General features: G+C 42.5%; 1 protein-coding gene across 4 annotated transcripts in view; it reads left to right on the forward strand.

Annotated features, from left to right (window-relative positions):
* The window catches only part of LOC139754812 (uncharacterized), a 218,887-nt gene extending 209,291 nt beyond the window's left edge, over positions 1-9,596 (forward strand). For all 4 annotated transcript variants that reach the window (XM_071672651.1, XM_071672652.1, XM_071672653.1 and 1 more), the window contains 2 exons: positions 2,177-2,235; positions 9,383-9,596. In XM_071672651.1, the coding sequence (XP_071528752.1) occupies positions 2,177-2,235; positions 9,383-9,581 (258 nt within the window). In that variant the 3' untranslated portion in view covers positions 9,582-9,596. The remainder of the gene's footprint in view (positions 1-2,176; positions 2,236-9,382) is intronic.
* The last annotated feature ends 4,682 nt before the right edge of the window (positions 9,597-14,278 follow it).

The following is a 14,278-nucleotide window of genomic DNA, read 5'->3' on the forward strand; positions in this document are numbered from 1 at the left end:
TGTTAGAAGCAGTGAAAAGTTTTTATCGAGGATGTAAGGCATGTGTACGTGTAGGAAGAGAGGAAAGTGATTGGTTCTCAGTGAATGTAGGTTTGCGGCAGGGGTGTGTGATGTCTCCATGGTTGTTTAATTTGTTTATGGATGTGATTGTTAGGGAGGTAAATGCAAGAGTTTTGGAAAGAGGTGCAAGTATGAAGTCTGTTGTGGATAAGAGAGCTTGGGAAGTGAGTCAGTTGTTGTTCGCTGATGATACAGCGCTGGTGGCTGATTCATGTGAGAAACTGCAGAAGCTGGTGACTGAGTTTGGTAAAGTGTGTGAAAGAAGAAAGTTAAGGGTAAATGTGAATAAGAGCAAGGTTATTAAGTACAGTAGGGTTGAGGGTCAAGTCAATTGGGAGGTTAGTTTGAATGAAGAAAAACTGGAGGAAGTAAAGTGTTTTAGATATCTGTGAGTGGATCTGGCAGCGGATGGAACCATGGAAGCGGAAGTGAATCATAGGGTTGGGGAGGGGGCAAAAATCCTGGGAGCCTTGAAGAATGTGTGGAAGTCGAGAACATTATCTCCGAAAGCAAAAATGGGTATGTTTGAAGGAATAGTGGTTCCAACAATGTTGTATGGTTGCGAGGCGTGGGCTATGGATAGAGTTGTGCGCAGGAGGGTGGATGTGCTGGAAGTGAGATGTTTGAGGACAATGTGTGGTGTGAGGTGGTTTGATCGAGTAAGTAATGTAAGGGTAAGAGAGATGTGTGGAAATAAAAAGAGCATGGTTGAGAGAGCAGAAGGGGTGTTTTGAAATGGTTTGGGCACATGGAGAGAATGAGTGAGGAAAGATTGACCAAGAGGATATATGTGTCGGAGGTGGAGGGAACGAGGAGAAGTGGGAGACCAAATTGGGGGTGGAAAGCTGGAGTGAAAAAGATTTTGTGTGATCGGGGCCTGAACATGCAGGAGGGTGAAAGGAGGACACGGAATAGAGTGAATTGGATCGATGTGGTATACCGGGGTTGACGTGCTGTCATTGGATTGAATCAGGGCATGTGAAGCGTTTGGGGTAAACCATGGAAAGTTGTGTGGGGCCTGGATGTGGAAAGGGAGCTGTGGTTTCGGGCATTATTGCATGACAGCTAGAGACTGAGTGTGAACGAATGGGGCCTTTGTTGTCTTTTCCTAGTGCTACATCGCACACATGAGGGGGAGGGGGATGGTATTCCATGTGTGGCAAGGTGGCAATGGGAGTGAATGGGGGCAGAGAGTGTGAATTTTGTTCATGTGTATATATGTATGTGTCTGTGTGTGTATATATATGTGTACATTGAGATGTATAGGTATGTATATTTGCGTGTGTGGACATGTATGTATGTACATTGTGTATGGGGGTGGGTTGGGCCATTTCTTTCGTCTGTTTCCTTGCGCTACCTCGCAAACGCAGGAGACAGCGACAAAGCAAAATAATAAATGAATAGTAATCTATCTTTCTACATCCTTTGACACCCTTTCCAATAGGCACTCCCTCAAAAGGGAGACCACAGCAGTAGTCTCCATTACTAGTGAACTTTAGTGCCACTTCTTAGCCATTAGTGCCTCACCCTTATCAGGCCACTGGCAGGGGGCAACTCTATCACAGTTTTTGGTGAGGCTCCTACGTAATGTTCCTACTGACTACTTTTATCTAATACTCTTTACAATTACATCTACCTAAAATTTCTTTCTTATGCTCTTGCCTAAATGTTTCTACCTACTTCTTCTATCAACTGCTCCTACCATTTTGCCAAAAGACAGAAATAGCACATAGTACTCACTGCAGGAAAATCTAGTGTTGTGAAGAATGAGCTGTTTTAGTTAAGTGTTGTCAAGCATTATGTATGGCAAGGAGAGATTTTACATTTGAGAACAGAATGCCAGTAGTCCACATGGTAGTCAGGCAGAAAGAAACGACAGCTACTTGGTTCAGAGGAATGCATCTTTACAACCACTGAAGAGCTGGTTCACTAAGCAGATGTCATTAAACCTCTCTATACCTAGGTAGTTAGTACTGGTGAAATACCTCTCTGGTCGTTGGCAGCCTACCATGAATCTGTAATTTTTTCATGTTTTTAAATGATTTTACATGAAGCATAAAGCACTAAAGAAACTATTTGTAAGAAATTGTGCTAATAATATGTTTTACATCCCCAGACTCAAACACCCTTGGAACATACCAACAAAGTGAATTTAGCTCCTCGTCGCATCCAGTCGTAAGTTGAATATTTTTTGACGTTAATGGTAGATAGAATGTATAAATTTGTAGTAAGTAGAAAGAACTGGAAGAGTTTAGCATTTTAGGGCAGCATACTGTAAATTGGCTGAGCCAGGGGTTTTGAAGGGGATAAGGTAAACTGATTTTTGCTGAGAACAGACTCTGGAACAGCATAGTAGACTGCAGTTAATTTATTTCTTACTGTGACATGTAAAGATAGGAAAGGCAGTCAGGTATAAAAATTATCTAGTTATAAATTTACTCTTTATACTTTTCAGTTTTTCTCTTTAGCATGGTAGCATCGGGAACAACTGGACAGTTACTGCGTTTGTACATATTCTACTTTCTCATCAAAACATTAGATAAACCATAAGCACCCTTTGCTGTACTACCAACAGTTCTGTGCCATGAGCAGTCTTTATTGAAACACCAACACTTACTGTACCACCAACACCCATGCTCTTCCACCAACCCCCCTGCTCCACTATTTAGAAATTTCTCCCTTACGCTCAATTACAAATTCCTATGACCCCTGCTTCAGGAGCAGTGTTTCTCTTTCCTTAGCTTTTGTCTTTTCTCTAACCCCTGACTTTACTCCCAAGACATTACCCAACCATTCAACACCTTTACCCTTGTGCCTTGTTTTGCCCAGAGCCAGAACATCCAGGTTTCTTTTCTCAACATGCTACCTATCTTACCCCTCTTCTCATTGTGATTACATCTACTCACATTTAATCTATATATGTATTTTTTTTTTTTTTTATTATTATTCTGCTTTGTCGCTGCCTCCCGCGCCAGCGAGGTAGCGCAAGGAAACAGACGAAAGAACGGCTTAACCCACCGACACACACATGTATATACATACACATCCACACATGCAAATGTACATACCTATACATCTCAACATATACATTTATATACACACACAGACATATACATATATACACATATACATGATTCATACTGTCTGCCTTTATTCATTCCCATCGCCACCTCGCCACACATGAAATAACAACCCCCTCCCCCCTCATGTGTGCGAGGTAACGCTAGGAAAAGACAACAAAGGCCCCATTCGTTCACACTCAGTCTCTAGCTGTCATGTAATAATGCACCAAAACCACAGCTCCCTTTCCACATCCAGGCCCCACAGAACTTTCCATGGTTTATCCCAGACGCTTCACATGCCCTGGTTCACTCCATTGACAGCACATCGACCCTGGTATACCACATCGTTCCAATTCACTCTATTCCTTGCATGCCTTTCACCCTCCTGCATGTTCAGGCCCCAATTTGGTCTCCCACTTCTCCTCGTTCCCTCCACTTCTGACATATATCCTCTTGGTCAATCTTTCCTCACTCATTCTCTCCATGTGACCAAACCATTTCAAAACACCCTCTTCTGCTCTCTCAACCGCACACTTTTTATTACCACACTTTTCTCTTACCCTGTTATTACTTACTCTATCAAACCACCTCACACCACATATTGTCCTCAAACATCTCATTTCCAACACATCCACCCTCCTGCACACAACTCTATCCATAGCCCACGCCTCGCAACCATACAACATTGTTGGAACCACTATTCCTTCAAGCATACCCATTTTTGCTTTCGGAGATAATGTTCTCGACTTCCACACATTCTTCAAGGCTGCCAGAATTTTTGCCCCCTTCCCCACCCTATGATTCACTTCCACTTCCAGGGTTCCATCCGCTGCCAAATCCACTCCCAGATATCTAAAACACTTCACTTCCTCCAGTTTTTCTCCATTCAAACTTACCTCCCAATTGACTTGACCCTCAACCCTACTGTACCTAATAACCTTGCTCTTATTCACATTTACTCTCAACTTTCTTCTTTCACACACTTTACTTATTACTTATTTAGGTAATATGTTTGATGAAAGAAACTGGGATGTTCTGGATCTTGAGTGAAACGAAGCTCAAGGGTAAAGAGAGAGAATGGTTTGGGAACATCTTGGGAATAAAGTCATGGGTTGGTGAGAAGTCAAGAGCTAAGGATGGAGTAGCACTACTGAAGCAGTTGTGGGAGTGAGTGATGGAGTATAAGAAAGTCGATTCTAGATTGATGTCGGTAAAGCTGAAAGTGGATGGTGAGAAATAGGTGATTATTGTTTATGCACCTGGTCTGAGAAGAATGATCTGGAGAGGCAAGTGTTTTTGGAGCAGTTGAGTGAGTGTGCCTTTGATTTTGGAGCATGAGACCAGGTATTAGTGATGGGTGATGTGAATGCGAAGGTGAGTAATGTGGCATTTGAGGGTACAATTGGTGTGCATGGGGTATTATGTTATGAATGGGAATGGTGAAGAGCTTTTGGATTTGTGTGCTGAAAAAAGACTGGTCATTGGATATACCTGGTTTGAAAAGAGAGATATATACACAATTATACATATGTGAGTAAGAGAAATTGTCAGAGGGCATTATTAGATTAAGTATTAATTGATAGACATGTAAAAGAGACTTTTGGATGTTAATGTGCTGAGAGGGGAAACTGGTTGGATGTCTGATGTTTATCTTGTGGAGGCAAAGGTGAAGACTTCTAGAGGTTTTCAAAATGGTGGGGAGAAGAGAGTGGTGAGAGTAAGTGAGCTTGGAAAGGAGACTTGTTTCAATGAATGTAAATTTAAAAAAGTTGAGAGGAAATGAAGTGAGGGGAGTGGATGAGGAATTGGATGTATTTAGGGAAACATTGATGGCATGTGCAGAAGATGCATGTGGCATGAGAATAGTGGGTGGTGGACAGATTAGAAAGGGTAGTGAGTAGTGGGATGAAGGAGTAAAGTTGCTAGTGAAAGAGAAAAGGGAGACGTTTGGACAGTACTTACATGGAAGGAGTGCAAATGACTTGCAGATGTATAAGAGAAAGCAGCTGGAGTTCGAGAGGAAGGTGCAAGGGTTGAAAAAGAGGTAAAATGAGAGTTGCGGTGAGAGAGTATCATTAAACTTTAGGAAGGATAAAAAGATGTTTTGGAAGGAGCTAAATAATGTGCAAAAGATGAGAACAAATGGAAACATCGGTGAAGGAGGCAAGGGGGGAAGTGATAACAGGTAGTGAGGAAGTGAGAAGGAGATGGAGTGAGTATTTTGAATGTTTGTTGAATGCGTTTGATGATTGAGTCGTAGATGTAGGGTGTTTTGGTTGGGGTGGTGTACGAAGTGAGAGGGTCTGGGAGAATGGTTTGGGTAGCAGGGTAGGGCAGGGCAGGGTAGCAGGATTGGATGGTATTGCAGTTGAATTTATTAAGAAAGGTGTTGACTGTGTTATTGATTGGTTGTTAGGGATATTCCATGTATGTGTGGATCATGGTGAAGTGCCTGAGGATTGGCAGAAGGCATGTATAGTGCCATTGTACAAAGGCAAAGGGGATAAAGGTGAGTGTTCAAACTACAAAGGCATAGGTTTGTTGAGTATTCCTGGAAAATTGTATGGGAGGGTATTGATTGAGAGGATGAAGGCATTTACAGAGCATCAAATTGTGGAGAAGCAGTGTGGTTTTAGAAGTGATAGAGGATGTGTGGATCAGTTGTTTGCTTTGAAGAATGTGTGAGAAATATTTAGAAAAACAGATGGATTTGTATGTGGCATTTATCAATGAGGAGAAGGTGTATGATAGGGTTGATAGAGATGCTTTGTGAAGGTTTTAAGAGTATATGGTGTGGGAGATAAGCTGTTAGGAGCAGTGGAAAGTTTTTAACAAGGATGTAAGGCATGTATATGAGTAGGAAGAGGAGAGTGACTGGTTTCCAGTGAATGTCGGTCTGCAGCAAGAATGTGTGATGTCTCCATGGTTGTTTAATTTGTTTGTTGATGGGTTAGTTAGGGAGGTATATGCAAGAGTTTTGGAGAGAGGGGTGAGTATGCAGTCTGATGGGGATGAGAGGGCCTGAGAAGTGAGTCAGTTGTTGTTCACTGTTGATACTGCAGTGTTGGCTGATTTAAGTGAGAAACTTCAGAAGTTGGAGACTGAGTTTGGAGAAGTATGTGAAAGGAGAAAGTTATGAGCAAATGTGAATAAGAGCAAGGTTATTAGGTTCTATAGGGTTAAGGTACAAGTTAACTGTTATGTAAGTTTGAATGGAGAAAGGTTGGAGGAAGTGAAGTGTTATAGATATCTGGGAGAGGACTTGGCAGCAAATGGAACAATGTAAGTGGAAATGAGTCACAGGTTGGGAGAGGGGGTGAAGGTTCTAGGAGTGATGAAGAATGTGCGGAAAGAGAGGATGTTATTTCGGAAAGCAAAAATGGGTATGTTTGAAGGAATAGTAGTTCCAACAATATTATATAGTTGCGAAGCATGGGCTGTTGATAGAGTTGTACAGAGGAGGGTGGATGTCTTGGAAATGAAATGTTTGAGGACAATATGTGGTGTGAGGTGGTTTGATCGAGTAATAATGAAAGGGTAAGAGAGATGTGTGGTAGTAAGAAGAGTGTGGTTGATAGAGCAGAAGAGGGTGTATTGAAATGGTTTGGACGTATGGAGAGAATGAGTGAGGAAAATTGTCAAAGAAGATATATGTGTCGGAGTTGAAGGGAACAAAGGGAAGCAGGAGACCAAATTGGAGGGGGAAGGATGGAGTGAAAAAGATTTTGAGCAATCAGGGCGTGAACATACAGGAGGGTAAGAGACTTGCAAGGAATAGAGTGAATTGGAAAGATGTGGTATACCAAAATCGATATGCTGTCAATGGACTGAACCAGGGTATGTGAAGCGTCTGGGGTAAACCATGGAAAGATGTGTGGGGCCTGGATGTGGATAGGGAGCTGGGGTTTTGGTGCATTACACATGACAGCTAGAGACTGAGAAATACTTAAAAAATAGTTGGATTTATATGTAGCATTTATAGATCTGGAGAAGCCATATGATAGGGTTGATGGAGATACTTTGTAGAAGAGTACGTGGTGTTGGAGTAAAGCTGCTAGAAGCAGTGAAAAGTTTTTACCAAAGATGTAAGGCATGTGTATTGAGTTGGAAGAGAGGAGAGTGATTGGTCCCCAGTGAAGGACGGTCTGTGGCAGAGGTGTGTGATGTCCCCATGGTTGTTTAATTTGTTTGTGGAGGGGGTGGTTAGGGAGGTAAATGCAAGAGTTTTGGAGAGAGGGGCGAGTATGCAGTCTGTTGGGGATGAGAGAGTCTGGGAAGTGAGTCATTTGTTGTTGGCCGATACAGCTCTGATGGCTGATTTGAGGGAGAAGCTGCAGAGGTTGGTGACCGAGTCCATTGACAACACATCAACCCTTGTATACCATATTGTTCCAGTTTGCTCGATTCCTTGCCTGCCTCTTCCCCTCTTGTATGTTCAGGCCCCGATCACTCAAAATCTTTTTTACTCCATCCTTCCACCTCCAGTTTGGTCTCCTGCTTCTCCTCGTTCCCTCCACCTCTGTCTGTCTTTCTTCACTCATTTTCTCCATGTGTCCATACCTTTTCAACACACCTTCTTCTGATTTCTTCTCCACACACTTTTTATTTCCACACATCTCTTTTACCCTTTTGTTACTTACTTGATCAAACCACCTCACACCACATATTGTCCTCAAACATTTCATTTCCAACACATCCTCCCTCCTCCTTATACCCCTATGTATAACCCATGCCTTGCAACCATATGATATTGTTGGAACTACTATTCCTTCAAACATACCCATCTTTGCTCTACAAGATAACATTCTCTACTTCCACACATTCTTCATCGCTCTCAGAACCTTTGCCCTCACCCCAACCCTGTGACTCACTTCCGCTTCCAAGGTTCCATTCACTGCTAAGTCCACTCCCAGATATCAAAAACACTTCACTTCATCCAATGTGTCTCCATTTAGACTTACATTCCAATTAACTTGTCCCTCAGCCCTACTGAACCTCTTAACCTTGCTCTTATTCACATTTACTCTCAACTTTCCTTTCACACACTTTTCCAAACTCAGTCACCAACTTCTGCAGTTTCTCACTTGAATCAGCCACCAAAGCTGAGAGAGAGAGAGAGAGAGAGAGAGAGAGAGAGAGAGAGAGAGAGAGAGAGAGAGAGAGAGAGAGAGAGAGAGAGGACTGTGCTGAAATGGTTTTGACTTGAGAGAATAAGTGAGGAGAGGTTGACAAAGATGATGATTGTCAGAAGTTGAAGGAACAAGAAGTAGGATTTTGATTGTTGTGGGCCTCAGCATGCAAGAGGTGATTGGCATGCGCAGGATTGCGTGAACTGGAGCAATGTGGTAAACAGGATGCAATGTTTGGTCAGTAGACTAAAGCAGGGCATATGAGTAACTTGGAAAACCATGAAACAGAATATGAAACAGTTTTGTGTGTTCCTGGTGCTACCTTGCTGACACAGGAGCAGCAAACAAATATGAAGAAATAGATAAACACACTCCCACCTACCCACCCCTGCCTCACACTTTAGTAACCTGTACTCACAGATCCTGCCACCTCAACAAATATGACTGATAAAACACATACACCCTGAAATATCCTTACAAGCATTAAACAGCTGACCTCACCACTCAGTGTCCAATCCATCAGACATACAGCCATCGGAAACTGCAACTTTGAGACAAACACCAAGTCACATTCTCCTGCTTACACTCTGGACATCACACATCTCTACAACAGTACAGACACCTTTTCAGCATAACCCAAAACTCTTCACTACATGATGCAGTTTCCTTGAAGAAGACACCAAGCACTTTTCAATTGTCTTGCACTCTTTGCCCATAAATGCACTTATCACAATACTTTATGACCTATGGTCTTGAGCATTGGGTGTAGCCAGCTTCCTGGTTGCTGCAGGAGCCTCTTTGGGATAGAAAGGCTCCTTGTATCAGCAAGAAAATAGTATATATATATATTCTCACTTATATGTGTGTATCCTATTATACATGTTATTGGGTTGTACTGGCTTTGCATGGATGATATTACACCATGTGTGAAAAGTCACCTTGGGCAAGGTTGTATCATTGGGAGTACAGTCTCAACAAAGAATTTCTCACTTTAAAGGATTTTGCTTTTCTATGCCTCTGGAAGTAGGAACCTTCACAAAGGTCATGGGTAACATCAGGACTCTTTCATAGATATAAGTCTTGGTGTGATTATAAATGAATTTGTATTATTAGTTATTATCTTCATTTCAGCTCCCCATTAGGAGTACCAGCAAATAAGGTTCCAATAGTACCAGCTTCTCTGAAACCAGAGGCGGTAGAACTGGAGCCTTTTTACTATGGTCAGATCCTAGGAGATTCATCTTTGGGACGAGAAATCAATTCATATTCTTTCACATGTCACCTTTGTAATGTAAGTACACCATACAACAGAGTGCAAGGAATTGTTTGAACATAACACTGAAGCATTCACTATTGTTTTAAGTAAAAATTGGAAAAAAGAATTGAGAGGATAAACATGTAAGAAATTGTAAAGTTGGTTTTGGATGATAATGATACTAAAATTATTCATCTCATTGGCTTATATGTAGAAGTTTGGTTTTATGAAGAGGCAGATAAGATGTAAAACTTCAGTGTGATATTAAATTTACTTATTTTTTTATTTATTTTGCTTTGTCGCTGTCTCCCGCATTAGCGAGGTAGCGTAATGAAACAGACGAGAGAATGGCCCAACTTACCCACATACACTTGTATATACATACACGTCCACACATGCAAATATACATACCTATACATCTCAATGTACACATATATATACACACACAGACATATACATATATACACATGTACATAATTCATACTGTCTGCCTTTATTTATTCCCATCGCCACCCTGCCATACATGGAATAACCACCCCCCTCCCCCCTCATGTGTGCAAGGTAGTGCAAGGAAAAGACAACAAAGACCTCATTCGTTCACACTCAGTCTCCAGCTGTCATGTAATAATGCACTGAAACCACAGCACCCTTTCCACATCCAAGCCCCACAGAACTTTCCATGGTTTACCCCAGACGCTTCACATGCCCTGATTCAATCCATTGACATCACATCGACCTCGGTATACCACATCGATCCAATTCACTCTATTCCTTGCCCGCCTTTCACCCTCCTGCATGTTCAGGCCCCGATCACTCAAAATCTTTTTCACTCAGTCTTTCCACCTCCAATTTGGTCTCCCACTTCTCCTCGTTCCCTCCACCTCCGACACATATATCCTCTTGGTCAATCTTTCCTCACTCATTCTCTCCATGTGCCCCAAACCATTTCAAAACACCCTCTTCTGCTCTCTCAACCACGCTTTTTTTATTTCCACACATCTCTCTTACCCTTCCATTACTTACTCGATCAAACCACCTCACACCACACATTGTCCTCAAACATCTCATTTCCAGTACATCCACCCTCCTGCGCACAACTCTATCCATAGCCCACGCCTTGCAACCATACAACATTGTTGGAACCACTATTCCTTCAAACATACCCATTTTTGCTTTCGGAGACAATGTTCTTGACTTCCACACATTCTTCAAGGCTCCCAGGATTTTCGCCCCCTCCCCCACCCTATGATCCATTTCCGCTTCCATGGTTCCATCCGCTGCCAGATCCACTCCCAGATATCTAAAATACTTTACTTCCTCCAGTTTTTCTCCATTTAAACTTACCTCCCAATTGACTTGACCCTCAACCCTACTGTACCTAATAACCTTGCTCTTATTCACATTTTCTCTTAACTTTCTTCTTTCACACACTTTACCAAACTCAGTCACCAGCTTCTGCAGTTTCTCACATGAATCAACCACCAGCGCTGTATCATCAGCAAACAACAACTGACTCACTTCCCAAGCTCTCTCATCCCCAACAGACCTCATACTTGCCCCTCTTTCCAAAACTCTTGCATTCACCTCCCTAACAACCCCATCCATAAACAAATTAAACAACCATGGAGACATCACACACCCCTGCTGCAAACCTACATTCACTGAGAACCAATCACTTTCCCCTCTTCCTACACGTACACAAGCCTTACACCCTCGATAAAAACTTTTCACTGCTTCTAACAACTTGCCTCCCACACCATATATTCTGAATACCTTCCACAGAGCATCTCTATCAACTCTATCATATGCCTTCTCCAGATCCATAAATACTACATACAAATCCATTTGCTTTTCTAAGTATTTCTCACATACATTCTTCAAAGCAAATACCTGATCCACACATCCTCTACCACTTCTAAAACCACACTGCTCTTCCTCAATCTGATGCTCTGTACATGCCTTCACCCTCTCAATCAATACCCTCCCATATAATTTACCAGGAATACTCAACAAACTTATACCTCTTTAATTTGAGCACTCACTCTTATCCCCTTTGCCTTTGTACAGTGGCACTATGCATGCATTCCGACAATCCTCAGGCACCTCACCATGAATCATACATACATTAAATAACCTTACCAACCAGTCAACAATACAGTCACCCCCTTTTTTAATAAATTCCACTGCAATACCATCCAACCCTGCTGCCTTGCTGGCTTTCATCTTCCGCAAAGCTTTTACTACGTCTTCTCTGTTTACCAAATCATTTTCCCTAACCCTCTCACTTTGCACACCACCTCGACCAAAACACCCTATATCTGCCACTCTTATCATCAAACACGTTCAACAAACCTTCAAAATACTCACTCCATCTCCTCACATCACTGCTACTTGTTATCACCTCCCCATTACCCCCCTTCACTGAAGTTCCTGTTTGCTCCCTTGTCTTACGCACTTTATTTGCCTCCTTCCAGAACATCTTTTTATTCTCCCTAAAATTTAATGATACTCTCTCACCCCAACTCTCATTTGCCCTCTTTTTCACCTCTTGCACCTTTCTTTTGACCTCCTGTCTCTTTCTTTTATACATCTCCCACTCAATTGCATTTTTTCCCTGCAAAAATTGTCCAAATGCCTCTCTCTTCTCTTTCACTAATAATCTTACTTCTTCATCCCACCACTCACTACCCTTTCTAATCAACCCACCTCCCACGCTTCTCATGCCACGAGCATCTTTTGCGCGACCCGTCACTGCTTCCCTAAATACATCCCATTCCTCCCCCACTCACCTTACCTCCTTTGTTCTCACCTTTTTCCATTCTATACTCAGTCTCTCCTGGTACTTCCTCACACAAGTCTCCTTCCCAAGCTCACTTACTCTCACCACCCTCTTCATCCCAACATTCACTCTTCTTTTTTGAAAACCCATACAAATCTTCACCTTAGCCTCCACAAGATAATGATCAGACATCCCTCCAGTTGCACCTCTCAGCACATTAACATCCAAAAGTCTCTCTTTCGCGCGCCTGTCAATTAACACGTAATCCAATAACGCTCTCTGGCCATCTCTCCTACTTACATACGTATACTTATGTATATCTCACTTTTTAAACCAGGTATTCCCAATCACAAGTCCTTTTTCAGCACATAAATCTACAAGCTCCTCACCATTTCCATTTACAACACTGAACACCCCATGTATACCAATTATTCCCTCAACTGCCACATTACTCACCTTTGCATTCAAATCACCCATCACTATAACCCGGTCCTGTGCATCAAAACCACTAACGCTCATTCAGGTGCTCCCAAAACACTTGCCTCTCATGATCTTTCTTCTCATGCCCAGGTGCATATGCACCAATAATCACCCATCTCTCTCCATCAACTTTCAGTTTTACCCATATTAATCTAGAATTTACTTTCTTACATTCTATTACATACTCCCACAACTCCTGTTTCAGGAGTAGTGCTACTTCTTCCCTTGCTCTTGTCCTCTCACTAACCCCTGACTTTACTCCCAAGACATTTCCAAACCACTCTTCCCCTTTACCCTTGAGGATCGTTTCACTCAGAGCCAAAACATCCAGGTTCCTTTCCTCAAACATACTACCTATCTCTCCATTTTTCACATCTTGGTTACATCCACACACATTTAGACACCCCAAACAGAGCCTACAAGGAGGATAAGCACTCCCCATGTGACTCCTTCTTCTGTTTCCCATTTTAGAAAGTTAAAATACAAGGAGGGGAGGATTTCTGGCCCCCCTTTGCTGTCCCCTCTAGTCGCCTTCTACGACACGTGATTAATGCGTGGGAAGTATTCTTTCTCTCCTATCCCCAGGGATAATGCATATATATATATATTTTTTTTTTTCATACGATTCGCCATTTCCCGCATTTGCGAGGTAGCGCAAGGAAACAGACGAAAGAAATGGCCCAACCCACCCCCATACACATGTATATACATACGTCCGCACACTCAAATATACATACCTACACGGTTTCCATGGTTTACCCCAGACGCTTCACATGCCCTGATTCAATCCACTGACAGCATGTCAACCCCGGTATACCACATCGATCCAATTCACTCTATTCCTTGCCCTCCTTTCACCTTCCTGCATGTTCAGGCCCCGATCACACAAAATCTTTTTCACTCCATCCTTCCACCTCCAATTTGGTCTCCCACTTCTCCTCGTTCCCTCCACCTCTGACACATATATCCTCTTGGTCAATCTTTCCTCACTCATTCTCTCCATGTGCCCAAACCATTTCAAAACACCCTCTTCTGCTCTCTCAACCACGCTCTTTTTATTTCCACACATCTCTCTTACCCTTACATTACTTACTCGATCAAACCACCTCACACCACACATTGTCCTCAAACATCTCATTTCCAGCACATCCATCCTCCTGCGCACAACTCTATCCATAGCCCACGCCTCGCAAACATACAACATTGTTGGAACCGCTATTCCTTCAAACATACCCATTTTTGCTTTCGGAGATAATGTTCTCGACTTCCACACATTCTTCAAGGCTCCCAGGATTTTCGCCCTCTCCCCCACCCTATGATCCACTTCCGCTTCCATGGTCCCATCCGCTGCCAGATCCACTCCCAGATATCTAAAACACTTCACTTCCTCCAGTTTTTCTCCATTCAAACTTACCTCCCAACTGACTTGACCCTCAACCCTACTGTACCTAATAACCTTGCTCTTATTCACATTTACTCTTAACTTTCTTCTTTCACACACTTTACCAAACTC

This window comes from Panulirus ornatus, chromosome 17, assembly GCF_036320965.1.
Source record: "Panulirus ornatus isolate Po-2019 chromosome 17, ASM3632096v1, whole genome shotgun sequence".
In the NCBI taxonomy this organism is placed as follows: Eukaryota; Metazoa; Arthropoda; class Malacostraca; order Decapoda; family Palinuridae; genus Panulirus; species Panulirus ornatus.